The sequence below is a fragment of the Carassius auratus genome, chromosome 5 (genome assembly GCF_003368295.1).
Source record: "Carassius auratus strain Wakin chromosome 5, ASM336829v1, whole genome shotgun sequence".
Classification (NCBI taxonomy): Eukaryota; Metazoa; Chordata; class Actinopteri; order Cypriniformes; family Cyprinidae; genus Carassius; species Carassius auratus.
In genome coordinates this window covers 8,665,932-8,681,396 of record NC_039247.1, presented here as the reverse complement: position 1 = coordinate 8,681,396, position 15,465 = coordinate 8,665,932, and the positions used below count along the sequence as shown (strand labels likewise).

General features: G+C 33.2%; 1 protein-coding gene across 3 annotated transcripts in view; it reads left to right on the top strand.

The window, feature by feature from the left end:
• The window catches only part of LOC113073604 (pre-B-cell leukemia transcription factor 3-like), a 36,272-nt gene that overhangs the window by 7,938 nt on the left and 12,869 nt on the right, over nt 1–15,465 (top strand). For all 3 annotated transcript variants that reach the window (XM_026246425.1, XM_026246433.1, XM_026246419.1), the window contains one exon: nt 14,587–14,828. In XM_026246425.1, the coding sequence (XP_026102210.1) occupies nt 14,587–14,828 (242 nt within the window). The remainder of the gene's footprint in view (nt 1–14,586; nt 14,829–15,465) is intronic.

Sequence of the window (15,465 nt, the reverse complement as noted above, 5' to 3'; positions counted from 1 at the left end):
ACACAGTGATTTAACATCCGTTTCTTCCCCAAACACATAATTGCAACAAGTGAGACTTGAAAACCAGACAAGGACACGAGACAGCGTGCTATTACACGGCTGTGGTGTCATCAAAGCAGCATGTGAAGGAGTCTTGCGCTCCTGCCAGAGAGAAAAAAGAAAATCAATAGTGCAATCCTCCCTTTCCCCGTCCTCGCTGGCGGTAATTGAAATAGAAAATCAAATGAGCGGCGAGCAGATAATTGTTTTATCAATATCCTCCGTGGGTCAGTGGCGCATGATCACCACCGAGCGCTGGATATGACGAGGACCAAATGTGAAATTGAACAGCTCGGCTCTCGTTTATCAGACCTGACACCTCGGAGTGACCGACTCTCGGCACGGTGCAGCTGCTTCTGTCTGCTCAGACTCCTGCTTACACATCTTAACGTGATAAAGTGTGTGCTGTCATCAGTGCTGTCATCGGACCAATAAGAGTTGAATGTATTCTTGCTCTAATATGTCCTATAGTTGTACAGTAATGTGATAGATTACAGTAATCAGTGGACACTTGCTTAAAGGGCGATTGTATTGTACTGTACATTAGAGAAAGTCAGGGGACATTTGGATCACACAACTGACCTCTACTCAGCTAACAACAATACCATTAAAATATGCAAGCGTTGTTTGTTTTCTGAATGTTCAAAAGTATTTATTAAACAAGTTTTTGTCTTGGTTATTCGAACGTTCCATTTTATCATTTCGAAAACATTCTAGGAATGTAACTTGAAGGGTTTCTGAACCAACTGACAAAAATTAAAGTGTTTTTTTGTTCTCTGAACATTCCAAATGTTCAGTTTATTTTTTTTAAACTTTTTTTCCTTGAATGTAACAGAATGTAACAGAAACGTTCAACTAAAATGTTTCAGAAAAAAAATGTCCCGTGAACGATGTATAAATAACTTTTTTTGTGCCAATGTTTTGAGAACATTATCAAAGATCACCAAACTTCTAAGGAATGTTTGATTAACGTTATTCAAAGTTTGTTCTTAACTTTGGTTATGTAAGGATAATTTGGGCAATAGATAGATAGATAGATAGATAGATAGATAGATAGATAGATAGATAGATAGATAGATAGTGCTAATTTTGTCACAATTTAATTGTGCGCAATGTATTACAATTTTTGAAACAGATACTTTTGCAACATAATATTGAATATAGCGAGGGAGTAAATCAAACTTTTATTTGCAGATCTAATGCAATGGTATTTAAAATAACCTACAGTAGTTATAATTCAGGAATTTCATGTATATTCTTAAGAAGGGACAAAATTCCAAAATTGGAAAAGAAATCCAATAACAAAAAAACACTGAGACTGGGAAAAGACGAGGTTCATGTTTAATTACATTTAATGTAAACAGTGGTGATGATGGATGACTGACTGAGGGTAAAAATGTCGTTCTTACAGTTGAGCCTTTGTGTTGTTCATGGGAATATATATTATGATTGATGCCATGCTTATGAAAGAGTCACATGCATGACTTAGAACAGTTCGTCTATGGTTTTGATTTGGGTAATAAAGAGTATAGCAGTAAATCTTTGGCTCATACTGTTTGTTTTAAGATGCTGATGTCTGCTCGACTGCTTTAATTGCTCTCCTGGACTCTTGACCCTCTTGAGTGGCTGTTATATATCACACACAGTCATAATGAATTAGTCCACTTCATACATATGATAGATAACACTCTGGAGAATCGACCTGACTTAATTTATGATACCTCACGGAGAGGAGGTGAGAGAGATCAGAAGAGGAGGAATGAAGGGGAAAATTATGTCTAACTTAAGCTTCAGGCCACTGCTGTCGGTAATGCAACTTTTTCATAATCTTGTTAAACTTGCCAAACTAAGAGTTCTAGCTGAGCTCTATTTAATGGAAAACCTGTGCATGCACATTTTCTGATCATACTTTTTTTATTGCAATTATTTAATCAGATTATTTTTTATTAATAAAGTAAAATGTTTATTGCATGCAAGTATCTTTTGCACTTGAAGGCATCTCGCTTTATAAGTATGAATGCAATAATGCATCTACATTTTAACAGTCCCTGATAAAATCCCTGCTTTGGGTACTGTATTCATATGAAATGCCATCTTTGCAATCAGTAATATCATTAAATATCCTCTTTCGCTCGTAAATGCATCATTATAGAAGTTAAATGGGTTGTGAACAGCATTTAATGTTGACTTTTACAACTACAGGTCAGCTGGAAATATAGGTTTCTTAGCTTGGCAGCGTATTGAAATATTCAAAACATGCTCTAATAAATTCTAGATCTGACAGAGTAATTTAAATAACCTTAAAACTCTAAATGAACAAATTGCTTTATAAAGTCAAGTAGATTTTTTTTTTTTTTTTTTACCATTGAAATTACTAAAAATTGTGTGCGAAAACCAGCAAACCTTGCAACATAATATGGAATAAATTAAGTACAAATAACTTAAAGCCCTTCATTTAATAAATCTGATGTAGTGGTGTAATTTTAAATAAAATTTTTGTTAATTCTATGCATTTTTTCCCATGTTGTTTCTAGTCAAATGGTAAAGAAGTCTGAAACTCGTAGCTACAAAACAATCAAATCTGACTTAAATCCTTTTAATTAAGTTGCTTTTATTATCAGCGTAGATGCAGTGGCATAAAAATAAATAAATAAAAAACTAAAAAAAAAATTAACACTTGCATTATAAAGTTTAGTAGATTTGGAAAAAAAAAAAAAACACCCTGATAGCAATGAAAATAGGGATACAGACCGTTTTTTCCCCCTTCTGTTATTGTCCGAAAGAAAAATAAATCTGAAAATCTTGACCAACAATTTGCCTTTCTCTAAAATACAAAAGAAGAAAATCTAACTGCCTTCATTTACATGTTTTAATCGCTTGGTTTTGAGCTGGTTAAACTGTCCTTTTAATGACAAAAAAGACACTTAAGTTCCAGTCATGCAACCATTTTCTGTCTCAGGTGCAAATGCAAGATTCAGTGTTTTCATGAGGACACTTTAAGAGCACATTGTTATTCAGTCTGTCAAACACACGCGGTTCATACATTTCAGATGAGGGCAGAGGAGTCAGGTGTGGTTCAAGCACACACATACCTATTATATGGTGTGTTTGGGCTTTTCAAGCTCTTGTGTGCCAAAACCGCTGTGTACGTCTGATCAAAGCCGTACGCTCCACTGGAGACAAGGCACGCATTACTTCACCTTGGCTCTGGTGCTTTTCTTGGCATCACCTAAAAGCAGTCTTTGTTCCCTTGTTCTAGATGAAAGAATCAATCCCTGACAGCTACCATACAGGTGAGACAACAACCTAAGAGAAACCAAGACAGTTCGCTTCAGGGATGGCGGTGTTTATATTCGTGTTTGCTGCAGAAGTCGAATGCAGAGGGAGTTTTCGCAGCTGAATTTTACAGATAAAAGACGCAATTTTCAAGGAGTTAAAGCATTCGTATAGCTGCTGACAAGAAATCAAAAAGTCTTGTAGAAAATGTTTTCTTTACAACCTGGTGATTTACAAATAATAATTCTCTTTTTTATGAAGACAACATGCATTCTTCTTCTTCTTCCCTTTGAAATGTTAAAATTATTTCTACCTAGAACAATAGTTTAACAAACTGCTTGTTTATATTTTTATAGGTTATTTTAAATATCATTGCACCTGCAAATAAAAATTCTACATCATCATATATTAATATTGCAATGCAATGCATATCATTTACATATCATTGTTGTTCTTAGTTCATATACAATCTGTTTGTTTGTACAATTTAGTGCTGCACTTTCATGTACTGAATCATTTCAATTTTCTATTTTTATTTGCATTATTATCTCCTTTTTTGTATAATTATTAGTTTATTTTTGTTAAATTTGGCGTCAGTTTTTATATAAAACCTTTATACAGCAAGGATGCTTTAAATTGAAGAAAACTAGTAGTAAAGATGTATTATGTTATAAAATATTTATATTTCAAATATAACTTTTTATTTAACAGAGAATATAAAGCAACACAACTTAAATCAGTTTAATAAAAAATAAATTTCATGTTAACTTAAATTAAATTATAAAAAGTTATTTTTAATTGTAATTTTAACAAAATGACAGTTTTTACTGTATTTATGGTCTAATAAATGCTTGGTGAGCAGAAGATACTTTTTTCTTAGCAAAAAATATTTTTGAACAGCATAAAAAATTATAAAGTAAATAATAAATAACAAAAACAAATATATGTACATTTGACAGTTATGCTACAGTAGGAGATTTTCAGCAAATATTGTCTTAAAATTCCTCACACAATGTTATCATATGATTTGACAATATACCAGCTAAAAAGGAACATTCTCACAACTTTCACTAACATTTTAAAGTTATTTATGGAACATTCTTAAAATTGTATTCATTTTTGCTATATGCTCTAATAAACTTGAGAGAAAACATTCCCGAGATCAATATTCAAAACAAAGCTTCCTTATGATGTTATTTGTACTTGATGAACATTCTAAGAAACATTTACATGATGCCATAATCATCAGAAAAAAAAAAAACAGGACATTTTAGCATTTTGGAAATTTTAATAATAAACAATTAAATAACGGTATATTTTAGGTGAAAATAAAGTTACTATATGCTGTAAGAATTTTTTTTGTAACCCTATAATCATAAAAAAAAAAAAAAAACTGGATATTTCAGCTTTTTAGAAACATTTCAAAACCTCAGTTTGCTACCTGGGGTAACCTCACCATTTTTTTGTGTTAGTTGGCCCAGTAACATACTTTCATATTATAGAAAAGAGCAGCTCAGAGACTGCTTTAGATAATATTGAAGATATTCATACAGGTTTAGAATGACATGATTGTGAATAAATGTTCCTTATTAATATCTGACCCTCGGGTAAGAATATCAGTGTTAAAGCTCACAGTTGCTTAGTGGAAAGCTGTAGTGAAGTGTTTATTCGGAGGGTCCTTGAGAGAACATTGAAAAAACATTCCCCTCCTACGCCTGGCTCAGAGGAGTCTTGGGAAATCATATCGATCGATAGTCCCTGTTCCAGAAAGATTGCAGCACACACACTAACGGCCGAAGGACGTTCTCAGTAGCCTTCATTTACAGTTTCTATCGATACATTTCCATGACTAAGCATGAGCATCATAGGTGAATTACAGCTTACATTGGCTCCCACCAAGCTTCATAAGCTTGGACTTTCCTCAGGAATAACCTCTCGACATTTACCAGTTAAACTGATTACGACTGAGGAAATGTTTTGAAATGTAACCACGCATGATCCTTGGAAAATGCTGCCTTTAGAAACTGACCAGATGAAGGCATTTTAACAGTCTAGATATTGTGTTAACGTTGGATTCAGATCTTATTGCCTACTTACAGTACTTTCACATGCTGTCTGCGAAGACACCAGGGTCGCGTAGAATTAAAAATGGAAGATTTGGCTCCATTCACTTCATTGGTATGAATTTGAATTGAATTGGCCGAAACACATAGACAACTGAACTGAAATGACAGGAAAAGGAATTTACTGAAATGCAATTCAAAGAAATTCAATGCAGAAGATCCCTTCCCGGGAAATAAAGTGTTCTTTCACTCTAGTGCATAAAAGTATATAATATATTCAGTTTTTACTTACAAAATATTTAATTAATTAATTTCTCATAAGACTAAGTCTGTTATGGATTGGTTGGAAAAGATACTTAACAAAATTAAAGAATAAATAAAGTGTTGTATTTGTACAATTCATTAAATTTGTTCTTGAAATTAAAAATAATTTAATATTTTTATAAAAATAATGCATTATTGTAAAAATAATATAATAATGTTTTTTTTAAAGGTGTGTTATGGAAATTTGATGTTTGCTTCGCCATAAAATGTTTCCCTTTCCATTATTCTAGTTGTTTTTTTAAATGTAAGAATACGTCCAGTATGAGCGGCTCCTAACAATGCAGCAAACGTACATATCACGATTAGTGCCTCCGCATTAGTCTGACACTGGCAGACACAGCTTCTTGGATTTATGCTTCCTAAACAGGACATTAACATAATACTTTGAGCAGCACTCTCCTGATTAGCATAATTAATGTGCATTCCAATGAGAGTCTGCCATTGTTAACAAGGTATAGCTGGCTAATGAGGCTGAGTGAGTGAGCTTATATCAGGATCTGGTAGGCTGGTGTGTGCACAGGTTAGTCCTGAATCATGCACTGTATTAATGTCCATCTTTGTCGGTTTCCTAGTTTTCCCACTCATTTCAGTTTTGTTTGTCTTCATGCAGTGTAAATCAATACATAAATGGGACTTTATTAAAGCCAGTATTTTAGGAGCAAATATCTGTGAATAGTTCTCATGTGTTTTTAAAAAATAAGGAGAGTAGTGATGGGATTATTAGATCACTTTACTGACTCTCTCATTCGATCTCACTTATCAAAATGAACTGTTTATTCAAGTCATTTTGTTAATTTAAATGTTATATTTTCAACAACCGAATTCCCCAAACACATCTACTCATGCAGTCTTGATCATATTTAGAATTACGTTGTAATAACAATATGTAAAGTCAGAATAACAAGATGTAAAGTCAGAATCGTGAGATGTAAAGTCAGAATCACGAGATGTAAAGTCAGAATCGTAAGATGTGAAGTCAGAATCGTGAGATCTAAAATCAGAATTGCGAGATGTAAAGGCAGAATAACAAGATGTAAAGTCTGAATCACAAGATGTAAAGTCAGAATCACGAGATCTAAAGTCAGAATAACAAGATGTAAAGTCAGAATTGTAAGATGTAAAGTCAGAATCAAGAGATGTAAAGTCAGAATCAAGAGATGTAAAGTCAGAATCAAGAGATGTAAAGTCAGAATCACAAAATGTAAAGTCAGAATTGTAAGATGTAAAGTCAGAATTGTGAGATGTGAAGTCAGAATCGTAAGATCTAAAATCAGAATTGCGAGATGTAAAGGCAGAATAACAAGATGTAAAGTCAGAATAACAAGATGTAAAGTCAGAATTGTAAGATGTAAAGTCAGAATTGTAAGATGTAAAGTCAGAATCACAAGATGTAAAGTCAGAATCATGAGATGTAAAGTCAGAATCGCGAGATGTAAAGTCAGAATAACAAGATGTAAAGTCTGAATAACAAGATGTAAAGTCTGAATAACTTTGAAATTATTTTTTGTTCCATGGTGAAAACAGGCTTCCATAATTATGGCATGTGTCTGAATTATTTTTGAGTTTTTAGACTGCATCTGGGATCAGTGCTTGGATTGTTGTGTTCCAGTGGAGCATGCTTTCAGTGACACAAAATCGTTGCAATGCTAAACCTGCTGTTTCTGTCATCAGGCTGTGTTTTGACAACATATAATATCTCTGTAAAGTGCAAACCTCTTTTGATAAGGTTTCTGTGGGTTGTTTGCCTGCAGTGATAACACATGGTCACATGCTTTAGCCATTAAATGACTTTCAAAGACAAAACGACTTTCAAGGCGAAAACAATTTTCGAATTGATCTGTCGCTATCAACAACATGCCCTGAAACCTGTGAGCTGATCATTATTCACGTTGTTTTGCACAGCAGGTCCAAACTTCTGAGACAGTTTTGAAAGGTGTTTTTTTTTTTCATTTAATAACTGGAAAGAAACTAAGCTTTAGGATTTAGAAACACACAAATCTAATTAAACTTGTGCAACTTATGCAAAAAGAAGAAAAAAGATTTCTAGGTCACTGAAACAGTGATATTTATTATTTGTCGCCTTTGCCCAAACTGAATGTACAATTTATTTAGATTTATTCACATTGCTGATAACATATTTTGTAATTAAACACTGGATAAAAAAACAAACTGCAAGGGATCTCAGATTTGTACGTGGAGTTAAAAATTGTAACTAAAATGACAAAAATGTCAGTCCAACTTAAATGTTTTGCTATCATATCTGAGGATTATGCAAGATTTATAGACATTTCACATGGAATATGTGTACAAAATAGCCTCTTTGGGAATGAATTAACATTTAATTCATTAAATCTTTAAAGCTGTTCTCATTGATTCTTATTATTGATAAGAAAACGTTGGAAAAGGTTACAAAACCATCTCTAAAGAGTTTAGACTTCACAAATGCAAGACCACTGTTACCTTCCCCAGTAGTGCTCCACCAACAATGATCACTAATGATCACCTAAAAAACAAGACATGCAATAGTCTGCAAGGTTGCAAAGACACCAGGGTAACTTCTAAGCAATGAAAGGCCTTTCTCACATTGGCTGATGTTAATGTTCATGAGTTCACTGCATCATGATTTTATTCATTTGTTTAAAATGAATGACTATGCTTCAGTTTGAGCAACAGTAATAGTGATGCTTGACTTAGGAAAATGACTTGCACAGTCAAAAATAAATGTAACATAATTGATTCACGAAAATAGCTCAAATTTCATCCAAATAAACCAATATGAGCTGAATATAAATGATCACTCTTGCATTTGATTGACAGATGCTTTACACTTCAGTAAGGAGGAGATGTATTGTGATGTAAATCCACACGCTTCGAAGCATCTCTGAGAGCTTAACCACGGTGTGTCGCGTGTGGAAACCAGCAGCAGCCATTTTCCTGTTGATTTGTGATGAGCTTATGTGAGAATAATTAATGCCAATTATCTCTTAATTACAGTGATTAGATCTGCAGCTGTAAGATCCTCATCTTGTCGTGAAGAGAGAAACTGATGCGCTTTAAACGGTTGAAGTCGCCCGCAGTGTGTGTGTGTTTGTGTGTTTATGTGTGAATGGACTGACCAATAAATGTGGGAGATTGCGCTGAAATGAGAAAAATTCATTACTATTAAATCAATTTGATTCATTCCTACATTCATTCATTACTTGATTATTGCTTTGAAAGTTTTATAAATTCTGGTGCACTTTTTAAGCTTGGTCTGGATAAAAACTGTTTAATTTAATGCTGTATTGTAAAAAAAAATGTATCCTGCAAAATATCTAAATCTAAAGACTTGTTTAAATGTATATTTTCTTATCCATAAATTAAAAAAAAAAAGGAAATAACAAAAATAAATAAATAAGTCTTGACCTGGCCTAAATATGTACAAATGTACAAAAAAAAAACTGCGCAAGGCAAGGCACACGCTCTAAATACTTTATACTGTATGTCACATAATTCAGAAAACACAGCTTTTATGTTTATGGTAGTGGATATTTAGTTTTTCTTCTGTTTGGAGCCTCAAACAAAACTCTTAATATTATTAAAAGATTTGATTCCACTAACCTGGTGAACTTTCTGTGACTAGTTTCCTCTGAAGAGCTCTTTGTATCAGCTTTGTGAACACAAGCCTGTGATTTGGTCTAGTGTTCAGCTTCTTACTCTCAGTCTGCCGCAGGATCTGTTAATAAAGCTGCTGTTTGGCAGCAGCAATTACAGCTTTAATCTGAGGGTATTTTCGAGCTATATTCATCCAAATTAACCAGTATGACTGAAAGACTAATTAGAATACAAACTCTAATTAGCAAATTATGAAGCTTAAGCCCACACAAGCAGGTTTTAGTAACAAAGTGTGAATAAATGAGGACAAGGTATCCATACTGCTTTCTAGAAAGCCGCATTAAATGCCTGAAACTACCCAGCGGGCATTTATTTTCTGACTTAAGTCTTTGGGCATTTATTTTCTGATTTTATTTTGGATGCCGTTGGTATAAGCCAACTTCTTTTCGATCCTGGTGCTAATTAGGAGCAGGAGAGCAGGCTGTGTGTTTGAGAAGATTTTCTGAGCATGTCGTGGGAGAGGGAACGCCATCTATTAGACTCTTTATATATCAAATGTGCATTTCAGTGATTGGTTTTGCTCTTTGAAGAAATCCAAAACCACCCACCGCTCGCTCCATCTGTACAGTAACTCGGGTTTAAACTCTTATTTAAACTGTCATTGCTAAGTGATGAGAGCGGCTTTGAGCGCTTCACTGAGCAGATTAAATTAGACTTGTAAATGTGGGGTTGTGAAGATTTGAGAGCTCTGGATTATATTTATTTTAGAGCGAGACCCCGCTCGTGAAGGATTATGCAAGTTAGCTCTCCTATGATTTATTTCGAGGGCCTGTTAAAGGAATAATTCACACAAAAATAAAAAGTCTATCATTTAATCGCCTTCATGTCGTTCCAAACCCCGGATGACTTACTTTCTTCTGTGAAGCACAGAAGGAAATGTTTAGCAGAAAATATTGGCTTTTTTTTTTCTGTAGAGTGAAAGTGAATAATTACAGATGTCCAGAAATGACAACAAACACAAAAAAAAAAACCTCACGATAACAGTAGTTGATTTGACTTGTGCACTTTTCTTTTAACAGAAAATTATTATATTGCACTAACTTCCTTACAACAGTTTTCGTCCAAAAATGCATACGATATGTTTGTTTTCTTTTAATTATCACAGGTTTTGCATTTCTTAAATTTGTCTAATTTTGTTACATGCCATTGCTATTTTCTTATTAGCTTTCATTTCACTTAATACTTCTTATTTCAAATATTTGCAAAACAACATTTCTAATTTACGTTTAAATTCTAATATTTATCAATTATTTAAGCTTTATTTAAATTACCATTTAAAAAAAAAAAGATTTCATTTTTGTTAACAACACTGTTTCTCAGAAATGTAAAAATTAGGGCTTTAAATCTTTGTGTAAACAAACCGATTTGATTGACGACATAGGTTTTCGATTCAGGAACAGGTTTTGCAAATTCAGAATGATTAAGTTTGTTTTTGACAGTAAGATGTAGATAGATTTTGATTAATGATTTGGTTCTGTATTTCACAATCGCATTCACAGGATGATGTAATTCTTCTAATGTGTCTTATACACACTTAAAAATGACCTTATATTGTTTATTGCAAGAATATTGAAAGTAAACATTATTCTGTGTGTATATTTGTACACTTATAAGAATCTTTAAAAAAACTAAACTAATAAAAATGACAAAAGCACATAACAAAACTACAAAATAACAGCTTATTCAAAATATTACTAAATAATACATAATTAATACTAAAATAACACTGCTAATGTCTTAGATTTGACCATGTGTGTCTCTAAAGTGTGCAGAAATGTTTCAAGTTGTTAGTTAGCTCCGAAAAATACCTCATACCCCCCACCACAACACCGAATCCCAGACGCTGATGTATTCCTGACATGCCCAGGCAACTTCCAAGAGTGATTAAAGATGATTATCGGAAGCCTTTGTTTGACTAATCCAGATTAATGGCATTGAAGGATTAATGCACTTGTGCTTGAACTCAGTCAGTAGATCCTGCAGAAGGACCGAAACATCACAAAGGTTGCGTGAGGTAATGGAGGTCATGGATTTTTGGGGTTTATTCTGTAATATCTCTCCCAGGTTAGCTGAGGTTTAAACCAGACCATTTTAATCTACAGCAATCCTTTGAGAAAAACATAACACAAGCACAAAACCTGCCATTCATCTCCGCACATGCAGCATTTTAATACAACATTCAAGTTAAAGTTTTTTTGTGTGTGGTTTTGCAGTACAAAAGCCTAGATGACTACAGTTTCTGAAGAAAACCGCATGAAAAATTGCAGCCACTGATGGAGAAATTTTAAGAATTCTATTTTTTATTTTTATTTGAAGCGACCGATTTTGTTACAGTGATGACCTACAGTCAGCCATTCATTTTTACAAAATAAAAATTTGGCCACTTACCAAATAAATAAATGCATGGGTATGATATATTGATTTGCACAGATGTATATCAGTAGGCATCTCTAATTAAGCGCCTCTAAAAATAAATAAATAAATAAATAATAATAATAATAATAAATATATATATATATATATATTTTTTTTTAAGTATTATTATTATTTTTAATTTATTTATATATATATATATATATATATATATATATATATATATATATATATAAAATCATTTTCAGAATCCTGTAAGACTGCTAATGGGTTTCTGACTAGATCTAAAAAATGCAGAACAAATTAAAAGGGACCGAATATAACCCTTGATTCTAAACAAATTGCAATTTGAGTTTATCTGGTAGGATTGTATTTGTTGTTTACATGGTTATTATTTTTTGATACTTTTAGGATTGGTACCAAAAAATCTGTGTCATCCCAAACGAACAGACAATATGAGGCACTAATGTCTGCGTATGAGTCTGTGTGGAGAGCCTGATGTGAGGTGTCAGGTGGAGAAATTAAATTGGCAGCCGCTCCAGCAGCACACAGCTGTTTCAGCCGTTTACTCACAATCAGACATCGACTGCATTCAACATCTTTACACATCAGGCAAACAGAGGATGAGGACCATAGCAATACAGAAAAACCTCTGTCACCCTGGTATTATCTTAATATAACCTTTCATTATAGACAAATAGGGTAGCTAGATTTAAGTGTGTGTGTGTGTGTGTGTGTAAACTTTAGTTTTAATTAATTTATATATATACAGCTATGGAAAAAGAACACCACAATAACACGTGTTTGAGTGAAACTTTTTTTTTTATTCTGTAGACTACTGATGATATTTCTTATTCCTAATCTTAAATATAAATGTTGTAATTTAGACTTAAAGCATGAAATGACAATTGATCCAAATAACAAAAAAGATACTGTGTTTTCAGACATGTTTATATTCCTTTTTAGACACACAATGGCAATGTTTTAACTTTAGAAGAGTTAACAAACCAATAAGTGGTGTTTTTTTTTTTTTCAATCACCGCAAATTAAAACATTCATTATTTTGACATATTGTCATTTTCTGCAAAAAAAAAAAAAAAAAAAAAAAAATTATTTGAAATTTGGAAGAAAAATTGGTTTGTCAATTGAATTGGTTTGTCTCTCTGTGAGCATGCACCTCTCTGTCGATCTGTTCCCGTTCAGTCACCGTTAACTGATTAGATGTCTGCTCAAACTGAGAGCGTTTCGTGTGATGTGCTCCATGCTGAATTAACATTTCTGTGCCTGAGGTCTGAATAGGGAATGTGGCTACCTTTTCTATTTTGTTGCCATTAAAAATGAAAGCGACACCAAATTAGAACTCCGCAATTAGATTAAGAGCAGAGCAGAGCAAATGCTCATGCTTTGTCTCATATCCACTCCTTCCATCTTGCATTTGTTTGCCTTTGTCTGCCTCTGCTTTAAATGTCATCCTGCATTGACCTCATGAATACTGTGTGTGTGTGTGTGTGTGTGAGAGAGAGAGTTTCTGGAGGGCAGTGTGTGTGTGGATCTTATCGTCATTCTGAGCAGCTGTGGTGTGTTTACAATCTTGTCCTCGGGTTGGTTTTTATTTTTTGAAGAGCATCTTTAAAATCACCTAAAACTGTAGGACAATGGCATTGCACCTAATGTTTCCTCATCAGAGAGTTTAATTGCTTTTTCATATCTTGTTTAATGCACACAAATGTATCTTTAAGTTGCAACATTCTCTAAAACACCTTATTAGAAAAATAGACACTAATGAGTCAAAAGCTAACATCCAGTATATAGAGCTTTAAAATGAATGATGCAGCTCAGATCATTTGCACGAATCAGCACTAACATTTACTTCATATAACTCTGGTTCTATTAAAAAAAAAAAAAAAACATTCTCCCAGAGCCATGTGAGCATTCTCCCTGCTGCCTGCAAAATGCAAAAAAAAATAAAATAAAAAAAATATATAATAATAATAATAATCATAATAATAAATTACAAATAATTATAACTCTTTAATATCAACAGAGTTTGAATGCAGAATGACAAAATCATGAAAAAAAATATTAAATATGTATATATAATTAAGATAAATCGTACATCATCCACTCTGCTAAAATATATATAATTTATATGAGCAGAGTTAAAATTCAGTTATTCTATCTATCTAGATTTTTTCTCTGTGCTTTCAAAAAATGTAAAACATTACTTAATTAAATAAATACACACACACACACACACACACACAGATATATTTATTTATTTATTTATTTATAATAACAAAAGCATTTAAAAATGTTTTTCTTAAAATCCATAAAATGACGTGTAAGACAGTACATATAATTTTTTCTCCTATGCTTACATAACCATCCACTCTGCTGACTGCAAAATCAAAAATCAAACATGAAGTGCCAAAAGCGTGGAATTAAAGCAGGCCGTGTTGGGTTGCCGCTGAAGCACATCTTAACGGCTCACGGCGCTTTTCTTCCACCCACCTCAGTGAAGAGACCTGCCACTGTCAATCATTCTCTTGTAGTCAGCGCGGGCACAAGCACACCTCGACCCTGATAAACAGCATGTCGAAGCAGACTAATCCTGCACCGTGTGTTAATGGCTGAGGATGTGAGGGGCTTGCAGTTCTGCAGTGATACGAAGAAGTGACTGGCTATCTGAAACCTGCTTTGGGAGGTCCAGTGTTCAAGAAGTTGTCTTTGCATGTCTAAATGTGTTTTTATACCAGCTCTATCTCACACTGAAGTATACAATGCTCATCTTATAGACTGTAGATAGATTATTGTCTAATTTATATTTAAATGGCCTATTCTCCATGTGTTGTGGCAGGTCTCAGTATCCGTGGCAGTCATGATGAAGATCCTCCGGATCCTCAGCTCATGCGTCTGGATAACATGCTGCTGGCAGAGGGCGTGTCCGGACCGGAAAAAGGGGGCGGGGCATCGGCAGTTGCTGCAGCAACAGCAGCAGTGGGTGTGGGATCTGATAACTCCATCGAGCACTCGGACTACAGAGCCAAACTCAGCCAGATCAGACAGATCTACCACACCGAGCTGGAGAAATACGAGCAGGTCTGTACAGCAGTGCACAACTGTAAATTCATCAGGAACATACCAGAAAAAAACTGTTTCACTAAATTCAGTCAGACATCCTGGTACTGCTGGTTTGAAAACTAGCTTCTTATTGGATAAAAATGACTAGGGAAAACATAGATAGTTACTTTTTTCATATATTGAAAACATAACACAAATAATGAGTAGTGTCTCTTCATATACAATTGTAGGTTATAATTTTTATTTTGAATAAGCTTTAATTTTAATATTTTTATATTTTTTATATTTTTATAATTTTGTTTAATTTTTGTAACTTTGTTATGCGCTTTTGTCTCAACTTCATTTAAAGTTTTTCATCTAATATTTTTATATTTCAGATTTATTTCAAATAACAAAAATGCTATAGTAAATAGTTTTGTTAATGTTAAAAGTTTTAGTAAATTATTTAGTAATTTTTCTTTTTTGTCATTTTTATCTGTTACTTTTTTCTGTGTACTGAAAATAAATATGCATATTGAGTAGTGTTTTTTATGTTTATTTTAGATACTATTAAGATTTTTTTTACTTTAAATTAGTAGTTATTTTATATGTTCAGTTCAATTTGATTTTTGTGTGTTTTTCTCTTTTTTATATTATATTCATGTTTAATTTATAT